At 40.4% G+C, this 23,464-nt stretch overlaps 1 protein-coding gene across 2 annotated transcripts; it reads left to right on the top strand.

Annotated features, from left to right (window-relative positions):
- Positions 1–519: 519 nt before the first annotated feature.
- blo (bloated) lies at positions 520–22,976 on the top strand. 2 transcript variants are annotated; one of them, XM_074106277.1, is made up of 6 exons: positions 520–603; positions 1,275–1,472; positions 18,747–21,511; positions 21,861–21,988; positions 22,123–22,335; positions 22,730–22,976. In XM_074106277.1, exons 2-6 carry the CDS (start codon positions 1,346–1,348, stop codon positions 22,959–22,961), a joined length of 3,465 nt encoding a protein of 1,154 aa, XP_073962378.1. In that variant the 5' UTR covers positions 520–603; positions 1,275–1,345; the 3' UTR covers positions 22,962–22,976. The 2 variants fall into 2 exon arrangements, with proteins under 2 accessions (XP_073962378.1, XP_073962377.1); XM_074106276.1 differs by having other exon boundaries at positions 22,727–22,976.
- Positions 22,977–23,464: the final 488 nt, after the last annotated feature.

Raw genomic sequence — 23,464 nt, 5'->3', positions numbered from 1 at the left:
AATATTTGAAATAGCATTAGGTTTCGCAAGCGGCACTTGCAGCTCTAATGAACGCCGGATGGATGCAGCATCGCTCGAACCGCAAGTGTTGCAAGCGGCAAGTGGCGGGCCCGCGCTCGCGGCTCGCGGCTCGCGGGTCGCGGGTCCAGCCGCGCCGCCACTTGTCTTCCGTCACGATGTCAGAGGGCCAGTTTCAATGCTCTAAGAAGTGATCTTTAAAATATAAATAGAGACGGCGTCACAAATTTAAATAACTGTCACGCAAAGTACCAATAACTTGTACAAAAGGTTGTTATTTAATGGTGCTTTCTTCGATGTTTGATCTAGCTACTCCATGTAAAGTCGACCAAAATGTTCTTTCTTATCACGATTATTCTTATAATTATAAAACAATTACGAGTATTACACGTGAAGAGAAACTCTTTACGAGTAAACTAAGAATTAATTGTAGCTAAATTAGTTTTACAGATGCGCTAATGTCCAAAACTAGCTTGTGTTATTTAAGTGTCTGCATTGTTTCAGGATGCGAGTGCAGCCAGCGCGCCGGCGCAGCGACCGCGCGCTCTGACGTCACCGCGTGCACACACGCGCACGCGCACACAGGTACACACGGGGACACGCACGACTAACTTGTGGACAATGATGTCATCCGCGACAACTTATATCGAACGGATAAAAAATATACTTGATGGTGCTATTACATTGTCATTACGAGAATCGCAGGTTAGGATGCTAACACACATGCTGTTAGTTTGTCTTGGAAACACGTAATTATTGCAAAAAAACTGTGAAGGATGAGTCGAACTCGAATTGAAGATGTTTAGAAGTCACTTTTGTCGCGGGGTGTGTGCTCCTCGCGTTGTTTAGTCATTTAGTTATCTTTGTAATGTAAATAATGGTGATGTAATAGCAATTTCAGTGTTACTTAATTTCTAATTTGGTCACGAGCGAAAAAAAGATTAAAGTACCGTTTGATTTTAATGTAAACTACAAATAACTCTTTGTAACAGCTTTTTTTTTGTCTCACGTTCTCGTGAAATATGTAAATGCAGTGCGTTACTAAAAAGCATTCGTTTTTTTCTGCTCGTGACTCTAAATACAATGTGCAATCCTTTATGATGTCATTATTCATGAATTTCATTTGAGTTACTCTAATTCTATAACCGTGCTTAATATTTACAACTGCCTTCTCGTACATAATTTAGACAGACCTGACAAAGTGTAGCTGTCAAGGTAATCCTTCACCCCAGACTGAAGTCAGCCACTGTTCACAGATAATACCGATGATACCGAAACCACATTAAAAGAAACCGATACCGTGGTACCGCACGGTGCCGATAAACCAATGACCGATGAAACTGGTACCACAGACAAAACCGAAGATGGCGAAAACATAAAAAAGCCCGAAAACGAAACAAAGGAACCGAAAAGAACAGTTTCATTTAACAGAGACGTACACGTGAAACGATTCGGTGAGTCGCGGGCAGACTCTTCTCGACTCTGACTCGTTCCGGCGGACTGAGGGCGTATTGAGGGGGTCGCAACTGACGTGCCAGGCAAAGCTGATGCTGCGTGTCCTGCCCGAGCCACTACAGCTAGTGCTACGAATATTTAATAGGCGCTGTAGCAAAAAAATACAACAAAGACACACAGCAGCAGTTTTGGATACATGAATGTGTAGTTGAACTTCTCACGTAATGTAAAGTCACTGCAGACAGTGAAATGGGGGTTACTGTGGTAATTATTTCGTCAATGATAAAGCGATGGCAATCAGTTACAGTTGAAATGGCAAAAAACATATTTCACTATCAGAGGTTCTCATTGCAAAATGCACCCTCAACACTTGACACCAGTCTGCCCAGCCGCCCTCACCTCACTGCGTCTTCTCGTTCCGCCGGCAATGACTCGTCTATCCATTAACCACTCACACTTACTGAAAGTGAAAAGGACGGGGATACATATAATGTTAACACACTAATTTTCAATTAACGTCTGCGTCTAATTGGTATGTCTGTGAAACTCTGACGCTTCTAATAACACTTGGCAGTTTATAAAATGTATCCTTAGTGTATTATTTATAATCGTATAGTTCTTTATACTCAAGAATGGATTTCAATTTTAGTTATGCGACTTTTTCAAACATTTTAATTCGAAAAAAAATTTCGACGACGTACAATCTCATATTGGTTTTATTAACTAAAGTGACACGGAAAATGATAAAACTTATTCTTCTTTATAATATGGATCTAGAAAACGTAGATCTAAATTTACAATTCACATCTTTGTATTTGTTCAAACAATTATCATCTGCCGACTCATGCAAAACCAAGGAAATGATCAATTCACAAATAGATCCTGTTAATTGTTGGGAGCGAACAATGCCGCGTAGCACTAGCTCAGGAGGTCCGTTGGCGGTATCGTTGCGGATACGCGGCGAATTGGGGCAGGCAGTAGACGCTGATGATGATGGAGATAAGGATAGTATTGTGGCGGCGAAACAAGGTCAGCGCGGGCACGAGGCGCGGCGCTCGGGACGGGACCTACAAGACGGTGTTGTCGTTGCACATTTTTTGTCCCTTTTGAGTCTGAATTAAATTCACTTTCCTTGTTTAAAGCATTGGAAGGCATATCAAGTGCCCTGAATTCATTACGGTTAGCTTTTTTTACTCAATTACAGAACACAATGATACTTACCTACTTTGAAAGAATTGTTGGCTATTAAAATTACTCAGCGATCGCGATTCGCGGACTATGGAAAATGTGATTCAAAATTAAAACCAAACGAGGTACTTATTTAAACCAACCGTTGTTTCAATTACTCAAGGTGTCAACGCTAAACGACTTCACGTAAGTCTTGTTGATAACCTAACAAAGTAAATTCACAAAGCCATATTCAAATGCCAAATTTGGTGTGTAAAATATTTGTGCAGCCGAGCGTCCGCGCTCAGCCTACTCCGTCCGCAAAAAATACTGATAACAAATTCAAATACTGAATTGCCCGCACAAAAACGAGGCGGTCGAGAACAATGAAAAAAAAACTGCCGTCGTAAAAAAAACATAATTTACGACATATACAACAGCAAGAGTAAAAAAATGAATAAATTCTCGTAATGATTCAGTTGATAGATGATAGACCAAAAGGTGGTAACAAGTTTGTTTGTAAAAGTAAATTTTAGTTAGTTCTTGTACTATGTAGTGTATCATTTGATTCCAGTGATACACTTACGCTGAAGTGTAAGGCAACTCCAGATTATTGCCCAAGGGCCTCTTCTTCTACCTCCTCATATTTTATGTGACAAATATCAATGAAGCTGTTTCTGTTTGTTCTGTTCGAATAAACAAAGAAGGCGTCACCGATGTCTATTTCATAAAACATGTAGAACGTTTTCAGTGTGGTCAATCAGTCCCCAAGCAGTCACGATCCAATAGCGAGATACTTCTCTCTCATCACTAGGCCTTGATTCCGACCATAACAAATATGTCTTCAATATAAAACATTTTTTAATTTTAACCAGGGTTAACAATAATATCAAATGTTCCCATACACCGATTGACGTTCAAACTTTCGATAAAAACCCTATACAGGTGCGTTTGGTTTGGTCATTGGTCGAACAAAGCCCACAACCTCCTGAATTACTCCGGAAGAATTAGAAGGCACCCCGTATAATCGAGCCTCAGGATAAGCTAATGAAGCGATGTTCAGATTCGCAAGAAGTCTTCCGGCGACATTCCTCGCGCGATAGCATCGTAATGTCGACGCGTTTTTGCGCGTCTGCGCCAGCGCCGTCGCTGAGAATCTTTGACAATGTAAGAGAAATGAGCCGGCTCAAGGTCAAGGCGTGTTTACTACATAACAGGTTATAAGAGTTTTTCTGTAAAACTTTACGCGTTAGCTCGTGTAATTTTATCTTCAACTATGATCTCCTAAGTATTAAGTATTTTTATTACTGGCGATAGCGTCTCGGTCCTTTACACTGTCTATTTATTCATTTAGTTGGGGCTTCTTAACGTAAACTCGAGATTCAAGAATAATATCGGCGAAAATACAGCTTTTGTTGTAGTTACGAGACGAAACTAGTTATACCATCGTGAACTTTAGTAAAATCTTTTCCATGTCAAAAGTCAGGCTGCTCCGGTTATATCATGCGTTGCGTCAGAGAGGCGCAGCGCTGATGCCTGGCGAACGGCACCGGCTCTGACAAAAGGTAATTATGACTTGGTCGAATTAAGTAGTATCTTATCTTCGTTGAAAATTTTCCCGAAAATGCCCTGAGGAATACAGTAATTTTTTTATGGACAATGTTCCATAGGTTCTTTATAATATTTGCTGAAATCAGTGTCTGCTGACACCTGGCCACATTTAGTCTCTGCAGTTCCCAATAGAAGATCCCGATGGAAGTCAAACTAAAATTAAAAGTTACGAGTTTTTCATAATATTCTCGGTGGCAACGAGACTTTTGAATTGTGGCTATAAGCATCAAATGAAAGTAACTAAGCTACTTCCAAATCCTATGAATATCAAAGGCATTCTCCGCACCACCCTTACCTTACCTGCTGTAAATAAGACACTTAACAAAGGTTACAATATTTTTGACAGACGTTAATTGATATTGATTGACTAATCGAACTACCGATGCATGGTTTAAATAAAGGTTTAGCCTTTTTTATTACCAACCGTTTACCAGCGCTTGTTCTCGTACCGTAATGAAGACACGCGTCTTAATAGACAACAGATATGTCAGTTTAAACACGATTGGAAGAAACCGCGCCCGATGTTTTTCAATGACTACTTTAACGCCGCTAGTCAATTGAGATGTCATTCACAATTATGACAGCTGCGATACAACATTGACATTCTCCAACATTAAAACGTCATTATGTAAATAATGATAATAATAACTACATCCATCACTGTATTTAAATGTATTTCTTTACTTATTAATAATCATGCAAACGATAATATCAAAGATTTGGTTGTAATTTTTAATCATGTCTACATGAATCTTACACGTAAATCATGCAACGCAGTCAACCGTTGATAAAAAACTGTAAATAACGATTATTAAGACACAATGTAATCCACATCCATTAAATGAATTTTAACTTAAACCAATGATAGTGTTTAATCGTGGTAATTCCAATTCATTACGGTCTCATGTGTTATGTAATCGTCGCTATAAATCACCAGTCAATTCATGCGATCATGAGTATTGCGCGCATTAGAGCATATTTCAATGACCTAAAAACTTCACCAAATACAATCCCAACAGAATTTAATTGAAATCTTAAAGATAGCAATCAAATTTATTAGCATAATAAATGATTGTTAATCATTCGGATCTGTCCGAGGCTTTTGCAAGCGATGACCACAAAAGGAATCCTGCGCAGGTCAATGCCGCGCGATGTGTGTCGCGCCCCGTCATCGGCGACGGTTTTGGTAACATCTGAGTAACGAGAAATTCAGGACGCTGGCACCCACCCGCCTGCGCGAGCGGCTTTTTGAGTAAGAGTGCCGCAGGGCACTGCCCTTGGACCTTTTTTATTACTAAATGTTGATTGGCGCGATGGCGATGTGTAATTTGAGTAATTCGATAATGCGGGAAGCTGGTTCCATCTTTTTTTTGCAGTCCGAAAAACGAGTAAACCATTTGGAACGTCCTCCTAATTTATGTAAGAAATGAGATGCAAGAGCGGATTTACAAAAATGAGTTAAGTACTTCAGACCGGTTTAGGATAAAGACTAAAGTCAAATTATTGTAATAATCGTCTTACTTACTAGATTTGATAAAACATTTCATAAGTCTCTTGATTTACGAGTTAAACGAGGTTTTGAAGATGCCTAAAATAATTGTTCTGCCATTACCAAGCTCTTCAAGGCTCATAAATTCATCTTTGTTGCATCAATTAGCATCATTTTAATTGCCTGTAACTTGTGCAGTGTGTCATCGCCTGCGCCTGCGCACTAGATGTTCGACGAAGGCAGCACCTTGTCCTTCGCATTCTCTCGCAGATATTTAGGAGCACGTGGGCGCGTGCGAACCCTGTCATTATTTGTTGTGAGCAGGTTGCTAACGTCTATTGGGGTTACGCAGGCAGCAGCCAAAAACCGTGCTCTGCATATCGACTGGTTTAAAGCAGAATATGTTCAATCACATTATTTAATAACGGTATTCGACAGGTTACTTATTAAATCTTCGTTGTAAGTTGGTCACCAGATAATTTGGAATATAATTTGTTATTATTATTAACGTTATAGGATTTTCAAATATATAATCTAACCAACAAAAAGTTGGAAAGCCCCCGGCTTTATCACTTCAAAGCTCCATATCTCAAAAACGACCATACCGATTTTGATGAAACATGTCTTATAACCATCGCTAGAAAACCTGCTTTCAAATAAAAAAAAACGCATTCAAATCGGAGTCCACCTGACAGATACACATAGCGGTCAAACTTACAACACCCCTCTTTTTGCGTCGGGGGTTAAAAATAAGAATAATTCAGCGCCATTTTTGAAGGCTTGATAAAGGTTGTCGTCTAGCCCAAACCGCCAGATGGAGATTTCGTGAATGAAAGCATTCTTGAATTGTTTTTAGCTTATATCCCATTTTCCACTAATATTATAAATGCGAAAGTTTGTAAGTCTGTGATCACGACTAAACCGCTGAAATTCTGATGAAATTCGATATACAGATAGTTTGAGTTAGGCTAGTTTTTAGTTCTAGCGATAACCTTGTTGCGAGTAACGGCTAGTAATATTATAGATGCGAAAGTTTGTAAGTATGTTTGTTACTTCATCACGTCTAAACCACTTAACCAATTTAGATGAAATTGTATACAAATAGTTTTTATCCCGGAAAATTGCATAATTCCCACGGGGTAGTGATAAACGAATTCTGCACGGACAGAGTCGCGGGTAGCGGCTAGTTTCGTATATATTTTTTCTACTCGACAAAGATGTTCAATCCAAACAAGTTTCTACTTCACATTGTTGGTAACGTAAATACCGGCTGCCTTCGAGAAGGCAGAAGGGGGCCACGGGCCCTTGCTGGCTGCTGCCGCGAAGCTACGGGCCCCTCCCGCGAGGCTGCGTGCTGCGTCCCACTCCCACATATAACATGGCGCTCGACCTTGGCAACTAGTTGCTGTTCCCACACAATGAGAGCATTGTTTAACGAAGACGAGTTTTTCTTCTGTACGAGAAATAGCCATTGCTTCGGGTACGAATATGTTATTTTACGCATTTTTAAGTTGCTTCTTTCAAGGTCGGGCCCTGAAGAGTACCAATGTGGCAGGGCAGGGATCCTCAGGGAGTATATAAAGTCATTCCGAGTGTACAACTGCCATTTGCACCTAAAGTTTATTGCAGCGCTGAATGTAGATGTCCCAAATGAACTAAAAGAATTACTTTGCTCACCCGCGACCTCAAAAAGAAAGAAAGGAAAAAGAAGGTCGCGTGTGAGCGAAGTACCTAATTGTTTCAAATCATTATATGGATCTCCGCAAAGTAACGCCTGATTCAATAAAGTAGTTGGTAATGACAACTGCGTCACAGATAGTAACATAATAGTTATTGTAGCTTTATGTGTACCGCTTTAGAGATTTTGATTTGAGGCATTTTGCTTCATAGGCATTTTAAATGTTAGCAATTTTGCCGTTTAGTCTTACAGCTGTTTAGGCGTAATCCTTCAGTCGTTTTGCGTCCTAGGCATTGTGATCAAAAAGGTCACAAAGTATTAGCGACTGCACTAAATAAAATAGTCTGCTGTTCAAAGTTGCGTGCAATTTTATGACCAGTTTACCTTATGACCTTTTGATGTCTCACTATCCTCGTGTCCGCAATTGATTCACATTCGAGGTCTTAATGACTTTCGTTAGGTACTCTTTGTAAGTTTCATTCATTATTTTCAATGAACCAATCGCATTATATTGTGCACATTGCAATTTTCCGAGCTGGTTCTTGGCATTTGTTTACCTTCGGCGCGAGCAGGAAGCGGCCAAGGCTCCGCTAATGACCTGCGCCCGCGCAGCAAGCGCCGCGCGCCGCCAAAACTGTGGCGACGATAATTAGTACGGACACTAGAAAGATTACTATCTTATATCTGACATTTTCGACGAGACGTAATTTGAAGCTTATCAGAGGTTGCCTATAGAGGGTGATTCTGGAAACGTGATCAAGAGCAACCCTAACCAACCAAGGCTAGCGTTCGTTGCCAGTAATTGGGAAGATTAGTGTTCTTTTTAGTTTTTTTTTCGTGCGGGATGTGAACTCATTCTAGCAATGTTCATTTAAAAACTAAATGTAAATGTTTTGCGTTCCGGTTACGTTGCAGCTGGACCGCAGTCAGTCTGTACTGGCCCTTACGGAGGTGCAAAGAGTATAATCCCGAAGGAATCTCTTAAGCATTATATGTTGGTCATTGTAGGTAGTTCATATTATTTTTAAACCTTTGATGCAGTTGAATGCTTTTTGCTGTTAGATCTGTAAATACATATAGTCTGAACAGTTCAATTATAGAGTTCACGATAATCGCACGCAGGAGAAAAGTCTTCCAAAGTGCGTTAGAACATGTTTTTGTACATTGTCTGTAAAGCGCATTACCAACTCTACTGTTTATATATATGTATATATTATATATACGCATATACATACACCTGTTTACCTCGTTTTAGTTAATGACATATTTGCAATACGCGATATAAATAAGTGACTAAGTATTATGGAAGCATGGTGACGCATCGTGTCACTACTACCACAGAATAAGTAATACTAAGTCATATATGCACAGGTGTTCACAAATACCTATATGTGATTAAGAACATAATAAATTATAACTCAAGGCTCTAAAAGAAGTAGTATCTACAGTCATCTAATAACTTAACAAGTAAATAAAATCTTAAGGATGGCCTTTTATAGGTATTTATCACAGAAGTATGTGTTTTCTTGTATCCTACCTACCTTCTTACTTAATAATAATTGTCTAGTTAATTACGTACCTACGGTGGACACGACTTAAAACTACTCACAATATTTTTTATAATTTGTTTGTATCTAATGAAGTAATGAATCTTCCTTGGCAATCGTTTAGAAATATAAAACTTGACCTAAGTCTTAGATACTCTTACTTAAATCATATTGACAAAATATTCCACATTAGTATGTGATTCACTTTCTTCATCTTCCAAGTACAAATATGTCAAGAAAAAAAATTAAAAAAAAATATGGTTGAGTTTAAAACTTAAATCTGTTAGGTATTGTATGAAGCCAAGTTTAGACTCGCAAGAAAAATCGTGCAAGTTGCATTACTTACATTGCGAGGCCGTAAAGCCAACGAGTTTGTAGTGGTCAATCGAGCGCCGCAATGTAATGCAACTTGCACGATTTTTCTTGCAAGTCTAAACTGCCTGTCTGCCTGGGCAATACAAATACCCAGTACCCTTAGTGTAAGTTTTCGGTTACAAAATACGTCTCGATCGCGTTCGCGTTAAAATCTCAATTTATATGGAAACACGAACAGCGCCTCTAGCGGAATGTTTGCGATGTTCGTGTTTCCAAACGAATTTAGATTTTAACGCAAACGCGATCGAGACGTATTTTGTAACCGAAAACTTACACTAAGGGCACTGCTGGCCCTATATCTTGCTGTCCCGCTAACGCTAATATTATTTAACAGGAGAGTGAGAGAGACGGTATGATACGAACTTTGATTTTCGATTTTCGTAGTAGCCCCCTGACTCCGTTGTCGGCATTCGAGAAACCTCCAACAAGTTATTAAACATATTTACGCAGCAAATAAATGGGAAACGTTCGGTACTCTAGTCTTAATACGCTGAGCAAACTTGAGTTAGATTCTAGGCCACGAACGGTAGATGCGACGGCTACTTAACCAAAACACGATGAAGAGGTAAAAATTATAAAAATAAACATCGGCTTTAGTGACGCGAGAAACCGCAAAGTTCACAATAGACTTGAATTTTTGAGTTTGTTTATTTTATATCCCACACTAAGGGGCCAATGTTTATTATTTGCACTCACTCAACTCGCAAACAATGCCAAGAGAGAATTGTGAAGAATAATGTGAATATACAAGTTCTATTGATGGTTTAAGGAGCGGCCACACCGCCGCTTAAAAAACGGTGACGGTACGGAAACGCAGTGACGTGCCGTAAACGTCACGACTTTTGGTAGAGAGCATGCGGTAAAGTCCTGACGTTTACGGCACGTCACTGCGATTCCGCTCCGTTTGCGTATTTTAACTTTTTGGCAAATTTTGGCAACGAGCAAGCGGGTCTCCTGATGGTAAGAGATCACCACCGCCCATAGACAACTGCAACACCAGGGTATTGCAGATGCGTTGCCAACCTAGAGGCCTAAGATGGAATACCTCAAGTGCCAGTTATTTCACCGGCTGTCCTACTCTCCACGCCGAAACACAACAGTGCAAGCACTGCTGCTTCACGGCAGGATTAGCGAGCAAGATGGTGGTAGCAATCCGGGCGGACCTTGCACAAGGTCCTACCACCTGCAAAAAAGCATGTAAAAAAACGGTGCGCATACTGCGACATTACTGCGATTCCGTACCGTCATCGTTTTTTTAAGAGCGGTGTGGTCGCGGCCTTATTCTCCTATTTCTATAAAAGCGAAACGTCACTGACTGACAGACAGCCTAAACCACTAAGCCAAGATATAGCACACTGCGCCGGGCCGCCTATAACCTAGGCCCGCAGACCAAGATCTGGGTTTAATATTAAGAAGTTTGAATAATTCGTATCGTGCCCATTTACGCTAATAATACGAGAGCCAAGAGTGACAGTTTGAGACGAACTTCGAATTTAAAACTTGGAAGTAGACCCCTGACTCGAAACAAATGACCCCCGTGAGCATGTCCAAATATTCATTGAATAAATTACCTAAGTAGGTATAAAAAGAACCGTCAAGATTTTTGCACATTCTGGCCCGACTGTCAAAAGGTCGGGCAGCCTCGCACTCGCAGCGTCTAAACACGACGGATACGTCACATACGATAATTAAATTAGGACGTCGGTGTTTTGTTCTGCCGCAGAGGTTCGTGTTTCTGGTTTAGTCATAGATACTTGAACTCTTTGCTTGAACTTGAATATACCTACCATCTCGCTGCTACTAATCAGAAGCAGCCGTTTGAAAACCTTGGAGAAGATTGAGTTTCGAACGGGCGAAAGTTGTTAGAAAAATTTGTTATTAACGTGAAACTTAATTATTTATTTTATCTATTCGATCCAATTATGCAAATGATTAATTATTAACTGTACATATTAAACCATGCTAATGAAATGAAGCTTACCGCTGTTCTTTGTATAAAAAAAAGTTTATCTGGATTAAGTCCGTGAGTAAACAATAGTTACGAAGGTAACGCTTACACGAACTATGTTAATCGTTAATATAGGTAGATAAATCAATGCAATATTACTGTCATGTATTTTGGCAATAACAATTTAATTTATAAATAATTTCCTTTCATAATTTGTCAATGCAATTAATTAAATGGAATAAATAGAATAATTATGAATAAAACTTTAATAATAGTGTCTTCCAATGTAATAAGTATAACTAAACTTAATCTAAAGAGTATTTAACATGCAATGCGGTCTTGACTGACTGATACAGAGTCAAGTCAAGCGATTAAGGTAAATCAGACGTCCGTGCCTTGGCTAAGTAAGTACAGTCACTTGCATAATATCCGCCACAGCGGAGCGTGCAAAAATATCTGTCGCGTCCTAGTGGCCCTAGAAATAGAGTCGTATCAGATATTGATGCACGCTTTGTTGTGTCAGATATTGGTGCTGGTGACTGTACCAGCGACCGGCATCACCGCGGCCGTCTGTTCTTGCGCGAACGAGATGAGCCGGGTTATGTCAGTTTCATCTGGTTTCCGCTGTAACAGTAACTGCAGTACTACCCGGCCATAAAGATTACACATCGGTCTTTGGAAAGTGCTCGGCTAATTTCGCCTTCGTAGAGCGTTATCACACACTACTTACTTACAGGTGCAATAGAGTACGGATGCATTTAGATAAAAATATATAATAAAGCGTGGTTGAAACCCCCCAAAACTTTAAATTGTACGATGGGATCTTTAGGAAAAAGAGGGAACTATGCCTTTTCTAGTAGTTGCAACAGCTCTCTGTAGTATAAATATCCGAAGTTTACATGTCATTCATTGACGTAAACTAATTAAAGTCCATAAAAGTGCAGTATTTATTTGATATAAAAGTCACTTAATAAATACAATGATTGATGGACGGTCGCCAGTGTTCGGAAATCGTCGTTAACAGCCAATTGTCTTTTTCCGAAGACCGATGTGCAATCTTTGTCACCGCGGGTACTGTACAGTACTATACCTGCCAATGGCAACACGTAATGAGTAGAGAAAACGCTCGCGAACAAATCGTGTGGGATCACTGTCAGGGTTATAGAACCCAAAGTCGACAACATGTCACATTGTCGTTTTGTATTGTTGTACCGCGCGTGCGCGCAGGTTGCCGACACGGATGTGCGCACGCCCACGCGCTGCCCGCTGCGGAAAAAACGGGGCGCGAATGGGTTCTGAACAACTTTTTGCAGGTGGTAGGACCTTGTGCAAGGTCCGCCCGGATTGCTACCACCATCTTGCTCGCTAATCCTGCCGTGAAGCAGCAGTGCTTGCACTGTTGGGCTTCGGCGTGGAGAGTAAGACAGCCGGTGAAATTACTGGCACTTGAGGTATTCCATCTTAGGCCTCTAGGTTGGCAACGCATCTGCAATACCCCTGGTGTTGCAGATTGTTTATGGGCACATGTGCCTCATGGATGGTTTTAGTTATGCCTCATGACAATGCCTCATGGTAGTGTAGTGACGTATCTTAATACGAAACTTAGGAGCGTCTAATGTCATTATTAACTGAACCTGTTATAAGTAGGTATAGCGTCTAAAGTACAGTTTGACGCAATTGGAGTTGTTGTCGCATAAAGACCAGTTTCATACTAAGACGCTGGCCTCCCTTATCAGATGCAAATAGCAATACTTAAGAAGGAGGTAGCATCATGACGACGGCAGCCATAACACGTAGACAGACTGAGACGTTAGCTGTCAGTGAGATGGTTCAAAGTAGCCTAGTAATTTTCCCTATGGGCGCTCAAGCAGAGGGTCGTGGGTTCGAGCCCGGCTCACACCTCTGATTGTCTCTGACATACGAAGAACTTCATTGATGTGTGCGAGGTTCCAATCTGTATGTACCGGGCCCGCGTGGAACCAACGGCCCAAGACCTCTTATTCTGAGAGGAGACCTGTACCCAACAGCGGGACGTTAACACGCCAAAGAAGTGTCCAGCATAGCCCCGAACCAGAAAACGTTTACGACATAAGTTCGTAGGTCGTCATCCCAAGTAGAATCGTGCCGACCGCTCTATTGATTTATCAATATTGTGGATCAATTTATAATAATAATAATTATAATAATAATAATAATAATTTAGTTTTCTTTTTGGCAGCAAAACCCTGAAATAATTAAGAACATTCAAAATTTCTAATTCTGACTTATACGAGTACGCTGTAGCCTTTACTACGATGTTTTTTAAGCCTGGTCGTGTGTGGTGTGGACCCCTAATATTGGAAACCACTCAAAAGCAGTCAATGAACGGCAGCACGTGACTCAGCCGGCGCGGGCGCAGCCGCTGGCGGCGCATCAATCACGCGCACAATGCGCGGGAGTCATTAACACTCACAGAGGTTTAGCTGACAAAAACTTGAAGTGTTTTCAATTAATTAATTTATTTTACAAACAAATCTACACGCTTAAGTGCATAACACAAAGGACGGCAGCGGGTCGGGAGCGGGTCGAATCGGGAGTGCGGCGGGCCTGTTTACTTACGTGACTGTATATGAACGACATTACACCGCGGCGCCCGCGCACGACCCGCCCCGGCCCCGCGCCCGGCGTCGGTGTGATTTTATTCTTAAAAGAGGTACATACAGCCACGTAAATAGGCCCGCCGCACTCCTAACCCAACCCGATGCCGCCATGTGTGTGTTTTTTGCGCTTTAAGCCGTATTTTATTTATTTTGTAGTTTTAACCAGTTACCATTTTTTAGGGTTCCGGAGCCAAAATGGCAAAAACGGAACCCTTATAGTTTCGCCATGTCTGTTTGTCTGTCTGTCTGTCTGTCTGTCCGTCCGTCCGCGGCTTTGCTCAGGGACTATCAATGCTAGAAAGCTGTAATTTTGCACGGATATATAAGTAAACTATGCCGACCAAATGATACAAATAAAAATTGACAATAAAATTTTTTTAGGGTACCTCCCATAGACGTAAAGTAGGGTGTTTTTTTTTCTCATCCAACCCTATAGTGTGGGGTATCGTTGGATAGGTATTTTAAAATCATTATGGGTTTGCTAAGACAACTTTTCGATTCAGTAATTTTTTTGCGAAATATTCAACTTTAAAGTGCAAATTTTCATTAAAATCGAGCGTCCCCCCCCTAAAATCTAAAGCGGTGGGTGGAAAAATAAAAAAAAAACAGGATGGTAGTATGTATATTAAACTTTCAAGGAAAACTATAACGGCTAAGTTTGCTTGAGAATTATTAGTACTTAGTTTATGAGTAAATAGCAGCCTAAGTTATAAAATATACCTAAACTTGGAAGATTCCGTAAGTATAAAATACGAAATCCTTAGAAAAATATTACTTAATTTTTTCGTAACGGCTACGGAACCCTATTTTAGGCGTGTCCGTCACGCTCTTGGCCGGTTTTTTTCTTTACATCTTCTATTTCATAGATAGATATAAAGTGAGTACCTCAGATAACTTTCATGTGTATATTTTGCCCACTATTATTTTCAAACTTCATGTACGTAACGCGCGTCCAGTGCCCTTAGTGTAAGTTTTCGGTTACAAAATACGTCTCGATCGCGTTCGCGTTAAAATCTCAATTTGTATGGAAGCACGAACAGCGCCTCTAGCGGAACGTTTGCGATGTTCGTGTTTCCATACAAATTGAGATTTTGACGCGAACGCAATCGAGACGTATTTTGTAACCGAAAACTTACACTAAGGGCACAGGGCGAGCGTTCACGCGCCGCCGCCTCGTGCCGCGCCGGGGCCGCTCACCGCGACGTTTCGCTTTTTCCCGCGGCTTGTTTACGTTACGCCACGCCAGTAAACAGCCCATTTTCTTTGACCCTTATCAATGAAGCTTCCAAGATTGAACGGAATTCGCAATTGATTGTGTATGCCTCATAAAACCACAATAGCCTTTATCACTAAGTTATAAGGGCTGTTTTGAAGCGGCACGCGATGACGCACGGAACGCCGGTGGCTATGATGATATGGCTTTAGAAGTTAATTGATTTTCCTTCAATTATATCAATGTGGCGTGAAAGAGCTCGGGTGTAGGTGGTTAATGGGGCGGGTAAAGATCGGTAGCGAATTTTTGTAAGACTTCAGTGAGTCTATTAAACTGTCCCCCTCTCTAATCTAATAATAGCGTGACTGTTGGACCGAAAAGCCAAAACCAAAAAAAGAACTCGTATACGTATTGATGAAAAAGAAAAACGATTAGTGTTGTAAAGTCAAAGTTTAATAGTAATAGAGTAAAAAAATAATACTGAATATTTACGGCTTAGGTATTAACTAGTATCTAGTACGGAACCTTACACGGCGCGTGGTCTGAGACACCCTCTTTGCCGGTTTTTACACTAAGAATAACCATCAGGGTTCCTGAAAAAGAGAATTTGATAGTTTTGAGTAAAAGGTTCAAAAAATACTCGAAAAATATTAAGTAACGGACCATTATAGTATATTTTAAGTATAATTACCATATAACACATCTTAGCTTTGGTCATCCGGGCTATGATTTCACACACATTAAATTTTATATCGAGTTGATACTCCCTTTAGCAATTAAAACAAAAACTTTAATTAACATACGGCTGTTTGAAAAAAGAAATTCGATACCAGATCGAATCGTGACCGGCTGAATGAGATTCGGGCCCTAAACTCAAATTAAACATTTAATTTTATCAGAGAAAAACATCCACACGAGCACAAGACCAGAATAACCCAGGCGTGCCCCGAAATAGCCCACACTAAAACTTGAATCTTACTGCCTTAAACACAATATGATATATGTCACAATGTAGAGGTATATATGTATGTACTAGACGAAAAACCAGCTTCGCTCGGGTAAAATGTAGACTCATAATAATATGTTCGAATTTTTTTTGCCAGTGTAAAGACTATCGTACTTATCGAAAAACAGACGTATATTCCCAGCCTTAATATTATCACAAACGTACTTTCACAGCTAACCTACGTATCGGTATTTCACTACTTAGTAGATATTTCTCCTAAATCTTATTTGCCCAAATAACTATGATGTCTCTGTCTCATAATCAATGAAATTAGACCTAAAGGATTCCATATACGATACGATTCGTCTGTACGATCGATCTGATGAAAATCGACGAATCGTACCGTGTGTGGGGCCCTTAAGAGGTCACAATGGTGAACGAAATGCAAACGGACACCTGTGACTCGTGATGACGTGACACTAACGCCACTTTGATGTGATGACTTTGACATGTTTACTTCGCAACGCCATTATATACTTAGTAATTTATTCAAGTTTATATCGAAAATACTCGATAATCTGAATTTTCCGCCTACAAGTTGTCGACTCGGATTGACTATTTTTTTACGCTCTTCAATTTGATGTGCATTTCGTTCGAGTCTACCGTAGACCGGTACGAAATTATTAATATAGAAGATAGATATTGTTTTAAAACTATTTTTTGCGTTGCATTGAAATTGAGAATTAAATGCCGAAGAATACGTACAATTTAGAGATCTTCAATAAACGAGTCTACCGCTTTCTCAAAGTGCCGGCAACGCATCCGTAAGTTCGGTAACTCAGCTTTATGTTAGGGGTGTCCATGGGCGGCGATGATTGTTTTTTTACCAGGCGACCCGCCTGCCCGTTTGCCCTCTATCATATAAAAAGGGAGGAAGTTGGGTCCAAATCGCAAGTTTAATTGCACCCAAGTTTATTTTTTTTAATATTGACGGGTTGACTTAAAATGCACGATTATACGCGGTCAACAAAATGTACGGTCAACAAAAGGATGCCCAGAAAAACTTATATTATTAAAAATGAAAATATAATGTTTTGTGTGACTTTCCGTAATTGCACTCTCCTGTGGCCCGGCGGAAGACCAGTGCTGGTTTTCAACCAGCGATATGCTGAGCCGGGACCTTTTTATAGCGGCAACATTTCCTATTGTTATTTTTACTTATTATGTGTCATTGCTGTTATAAATAAATTATTTTCTTTCTTCTTTCTTTCTTTCTTTCTTTCTAATAAGTATTTATTTATTTGGGAAACAAACAGCATATATTATTATAACATCGTTGAATATGGAGATAACTTAGCTGATACATAAGCCAAGCAGTTTCCACTTATAAAGAAATAACATTTTGTGTTGCTCGAGGAAGCCTTACATTACAAGTAATAGGTATGCAAAACAAATTATCAAGCAAATTGACAAACCAAACAATTAACAAAGTAACAGTTAAAGTTTATAAAATATTAACGAAAACAAAAAGAGAAAAAAAATGCTTTATCTTTAATTTTTCGTGTTGTATTCATAATAATATTCAGAACTGAGCATGTATGCAGGTATACCTAACTTAACGACCGCAAGCAATGTCCCCAAATGGACCAAAAAGGCTCTCGAAGGAATGACCCCATAAAGCCCGCGTGGCCGCAGCCACCTCCCGAAATAGCCGCGAGTGGTGACGCCACCACGAGGTTGTACATTCACTTACCCTTTGCAAATGGACAGCCTGCTTATCGTAGAGATGCCTTTGGTCTACACATCCGACGTTGGTAACTCTATTTCTGCAGACTTTCTTGTATCAGATATTGGTGCTGTTGGTGACAGTTGAAACTCCTAGAAATTTCAACATTACTTGCAAAAAGTTTACCAAAACGAATTAAAAATATATCGTCAAACGTGCATATCATGATAAAAACAAACAAACCCGCCAATTTATAATTTTGCTATCAGGATGTGTTCAAAAAAAGGTTGATTTGACAGCGTGATTAATGTTAGTTAGTACACAGACAGACTTTAATCCGCCGCCTGCCAACGGCCCGGCACGGCGGCCGCGGCGCTGGCGTCTAACATCTACCTCGAAAGCAGTACAGAGACCCTCTAGTTCCATATTTGACCACCAGCACAAGTAAAATTGTAGCGCTATCAATATATATTATTAAATTTATTACCCAAACCATTTTTTTTCTGTAACATTTTTATAACCTGTTAATTAGCGGAACTAAATTAATTATTTATTTTACGAAGCCTCATTTAGCTAATGTATTTTTGTAGTAATTTACGAAACGTGCATGAATAAAGCTATAATAAATAACATTACTTTCTTGATTTACAATTATCTATTGAACACTAATGAAACTACAACAATATATATGTATCTCCTAACCTCCGTAACCAGCTCAAAAAGATGTATACAAGTAGGTATCGTCAAGTTCGCATCTCAATCTTTACAATAATCTTAAAAGTCACGATCGACAACAAAGTATCAGCGATTATAGCTTATATATATTATATAGCCTCCTAGCATTATGAGGTGCAGGAGGCACAAGATTGTAAACATCTCTTTGAGCACAATAACTAATCCAAAATAACCATAAAGTTTAATTATTCTATTCCAGGTAAACCGCGAGAGCGGGGCGCTTCCAAGGAACCCTCTCCGTCCACTCGGAAGGAGCCCTTCACGCACCTGTCGGAGCAGGAGCTGATCGCCGAGGCCAACAAGGTCCTCGCGCAAGCCGACAGTGTCACCTGCACTTCCGACAACCCGGAGAAGTTCTACTCCCTCCCTCACAGGCGGAAGAAAGAGGACAGAGGCAGTAGGAACAGCGATGACAATAGTGACAAGACCAAATCGCCTTTAGAACGTTCTAGTAGCGATGTAGGCTCCAAAAAGAAGAAAGAACGCACTTCTCTCTCTACACTGTTTAGGAGGGCTCAAAGGAACAAAAGCCCTGATGCGCCGGTGGTGGTCGCGACCAGGCCCGCTGTCGTAGTCAAGAGGAGCAAGAGTGACGTGTCGGATCTGAAGTCAAACACGAACTTAAACACGCAGCCTAAACCGATCCGCAAAAGATCCGGCAGCGAGACAGAAGAGTTTCTTAAATCTTTGAGGAACAAGAAGAGTCAGCTATCACCGATTATTGAAAGTTCACCAAGAGAAGATTATTTCAAAACAACTCCACCGTTAGAAGTTTTCCAAAAACAAAAGCTAGCTCAAAAGGATAGCGTCAAATCTGAAGAACCAACAGCCAGTGAAAGCTCTAAGGTCAATCCGATAGAGAAGCCTCCGAGATATAAAACACCTGAGAAAAAAGAGCCTAAGCCTCCAGCTAGAAGCAAAAGAGCTAAATCGTCAGATGAGGATAAAGAAAAATCACCATCTATAAAAGAAACGCCGAAACGAAAAACCGATGTCAAAAAGACCTTTTTAGTTGATGAAATTGACTGCATAAAAGCTAAAGATATAAACCCCGTTGAAGTCAAAGACAGAATCAAGGAAAGTATCAGAAAGATTGAAGAAAACATTTATGCGGATAAAGATATGATACATAGTAGTCAACAACCTCCGGATAAGCCTCCGTTAACAAGAGGAAACACTGTAGATCATATGGTAAAGATCCTCAAGGAGGACCAGCATGCTCCTCCTCCTAAAACACATCTAATAGCACCACCTAACGGTACGAATATAAATCAGCCATTTTCTTACACTAAGCCTAGCGTAAGTCCTGATCCAAATTTGTTTGTAAGAAACACTAGTCCCGATAGAGTACCTTCACCCGTCAACAAGATGGCCGACAGGGGTGTCGTGTACGCACATGTAGTGAGAGATCTCGGAGATACTAGGTCAAATAACGTTACCAAACAAACTGTTCACAAGACTTTTACTCCTCCTAGAGACAGACATGGGCAATTCTCTGATGAAGATGAAGGCCTTGGGTATGAAGAGAGGCACAAGTTCTCTAATAATCGTGCATATGATTACGATTATAAAAATAATAATGTCAAACACAAGAAATCGGAAGGATATTCAATTATCGATTCACCTATAAGACCTAGGTTCAGAGAATACAAGTTAACAAGTTTCGATGACATTGAGCCCACATATGCCAATGAATATCCTGTCAAAGAAGATAGGTCAAGAGACTTCATTGAATCCTCTAGAGGTCGTGCAGACGGAATGGACACGAAGAAAAAACCATTTGAATCCGAAAATAAGGTGGATTTAGATTTCAATGAATTAAGCCACAGGCGTCAACTATTAGAATCAAGATTGAATGCTCGGAGAATTGACCGCGAAAGAGTCAACGTAGGAGAACCAATAACGAAGTATATTGTCGAAACTGACCCTATTTACGAAGCTGAGAAGCGAAGATTAGCCACTGAAAAGTATGTAAACGAGACGGCAAAGTACTACCGCCATACAGTGGAGCGAGATGACTTCGCTGAGAGCAGCATAACAGAAGACTACAACAAGTACGAATCTGATAATCACAAGTTGAAGTACAACACAGAATCTAGAACTTTCCATAAAGTCTCTAAAAACGAATTGGATAGAAGAGCATTCATTGATAAAATGGATTCTAAAAAGAAATTAGTTGAAAAACGAAACGGTTTCCCCCCGGAACCCGAATATGAACCTCCTAGCTTAGAGTTTAATGCCGGAAAACCAGTGCTCACACCAGAAGAGTATAAGGAGCAGAAATATAGGGTCAAAAAGCATTTGACTTCTAGTCACGACATTATCCAAAGCGGGCATAAGTATAGGAAAGACGATGGGTTCGGGAAAAGAAAAGGTCACTATGCTTCTAACCCCGAAATAGCTCAAGAAAGGGAAGAGGATTATGCAAACCTTCGCTATGACGGTAAATACGCGGAGTCATATCACAACTCTTTACGCCGAGCTAAAAACAAAGATAAACATTACAAAGAAGACTACACTATCCGTCGTCACGATTCTGGAGACAGTCGCGACTATTACCGTGACGAAACCCCGCGTCGATTCGATATCGACAATCGACTAGTCGATTCTGGGATCGAAAACGACTTTCGCAAAGATTCAAGTGGCGAAATACATAGATCTAGGCGAAGGCATGAGAGCCTGGACGATGTACGGAACACATCGCTCTTCTTAGCTAGCGAAAGACAACATACTGAAGATAACTATCCCAGTGAACAGATATACGCCAACGGTGAATACACGGCCCGGTTTGAGGACTACAAGCCCAATGGTTACAGGAAAGAGTACGTGCCCAGGGAGAGGAGTGCTGACGATGGATCGCACTTCGAGCCCCGGGTAGCGAGATACGAAAAGAGTCCAAGCCATGATGACAAAATCAGTGCGAAACCACCTAAAGTTACCAAAAAACTATCTGGGCTGGAAAAGGTAACTATAATCGCTCTCTTTATTTAAATTATATCTATCTAATACCTTTAAACGAGCAATTCTTGTTATCGGGATCTTGGAAACGGTTCCAACGATTTCGATGAAATTTGGTTTATAGGGGTTTTCGGGGATGAAAAATCGAACGCTTATTATCGAGTTTTATTCCGAGCAAAGCTCGGTCACCCAGGTACTTAATTTCAAAATTGTTAATCTAGCAGAACAATATTTTATGAATTAAATTATAATGACCGCGATAGTCTAAAATATTTTGTCACAACCATATTAGCACAATAATTTAAAATCATTTGCCTGGTACATTAGCGTTTTTTAAATTTTTGTTCTGTTGTAGATGAAACAGTTGTTCTCTCGCGACTCTTCTAAGAAGAGCAAGAAGGAGAAAGAGGTCCAGCCGAAGGCGCGCACCAGGGTGCTCAAGAGCCCGGAACATCTTGCGGAAGAAGACTCCGATTACAAAAGGTATCTGTCATCACATCCCAAGAAAACTGTGAAGGCAACTTGAATATTTCATTTGCAATAGAGTATAAATAAAATGTGAGAAATAAATATACTAAGTAAGTAATTACTCAAATTTTAAACCACGTTTGTTTTAGGTACACCGACCCTGAACCGAGTGATATTGAAGTCAAGAAGAGAGAGTATGAACCCAAGGACCAGAGGAGATACGAACCTATAGATGAAAAGAGATACGACTATGAGGACAGAAGATACAGGGGGTCCCGAGAGAACCTGGAGCCCTACCGACCGTCGGAGCTGCGCGACAGCGACCCCGAGAGGAAGTATAGGGAAACAGAAACGGAACGAAGGTAGGGTACCAATACTGCCACCACTTGCGTATGTCCGACAAACTTTAACGATGTTAACTCATAATTAATAGAAAACACAAGCATGAATCACATCTTTAGAATATTTCTAAAATTACCTTGGCGTTTTGGCCCCAACGCAGCGGCGTCAATGAATAAGTAGACAAGTTTAAATGTACCAGCGCCAGTTTTCCGAACTGCACATAAATAGTCGACTTTATTTTTTCAAATTAAACGTATAATATCCATTGTCCAATGAGGGTTACTGTGACGGACTAGTTGGCGTAAACCGAGTACCGGCAATGACCGGTTAAGTCTGTCTCTCAAAGCAATATGAACGAATCAATAACACTGATACCATTCTCCTACCAAACCAATTTTATTAAAATTTTAGCAGGTACGAAAAGACGATCAAAGAAGAAAGGAAGTACCAGGAGCGCAGAGAAGCGCGGCGGTACAACTCGTCGGACCGAGAGAGCGAGCTGCGGCCGTCCGATGAGGAGATCCGGCGCACCGCGCCCCGCACCGCCCCCACCGACTCGCCTGCCCTGGTAAGTGCCTTCAGCTTATGTTCTCCTGGTACAGTCCAGCAGACTGAATCATGTACCCTTTGTGTTTTGTCATGTTGACATCCCAAACTTTTGTCAAGGATAAAAGGTTCCACCCCTGATAACATGATCAGTTTCTTCGACTGAAAAAGGATAAACTAATAAATTAAGGAAAGAAGAAACCTTCCCTTGGTTTAGCACATATCTTGTTGTAAGGACGAAATATGAGATGTAATGGTGGATGAACGATGACAGCGCGAATTCTATTTCTGTTCTTATTATTATTATTCTTATCCTTGTCACTTCACGTCATGTAATGTCACGAATAAATGTTTTCTTTCTTTCTTTCTTTCTTTAAGTCCTTGCACTATCGTCAAAATGATCGCGGTCGTCGGTTGAAAATAACAATACAAATTTACAACATAACCTTTAGTCTGGAGTCTATAGTTGGCAAAAGAGAGCGCTGCCCAGTGTATCATGAGATTCTTTAGTCGCCATTTACCCACGGAAAGTGTCCGTCCTATTTTAAGCCAAGGTACGGTGGCAATATTTATCCAGTTATGAAAATTAGTCTCAGTTTTTCT

Source organism: Choristoneura fumiferana, chromosome 24, assembly GCF_025370935.1.
Source record: "Choristoneura fumiferana chromosome 24, NRCan_CFum_1, whole genome shotgun sequence".
NCBI classification, from domain to species: domain Eukaryota; kingdom Metazoa; phylum Arthropoda; class Insecta; order Lepidoptera; family Tortricidae; genus Choristoneura; species Choristoneura fumiferana.
Note: the sequence above shows the minus strand (reverse complement) of the source record. Positions and strands in the feature narration are given on the sequence as shown.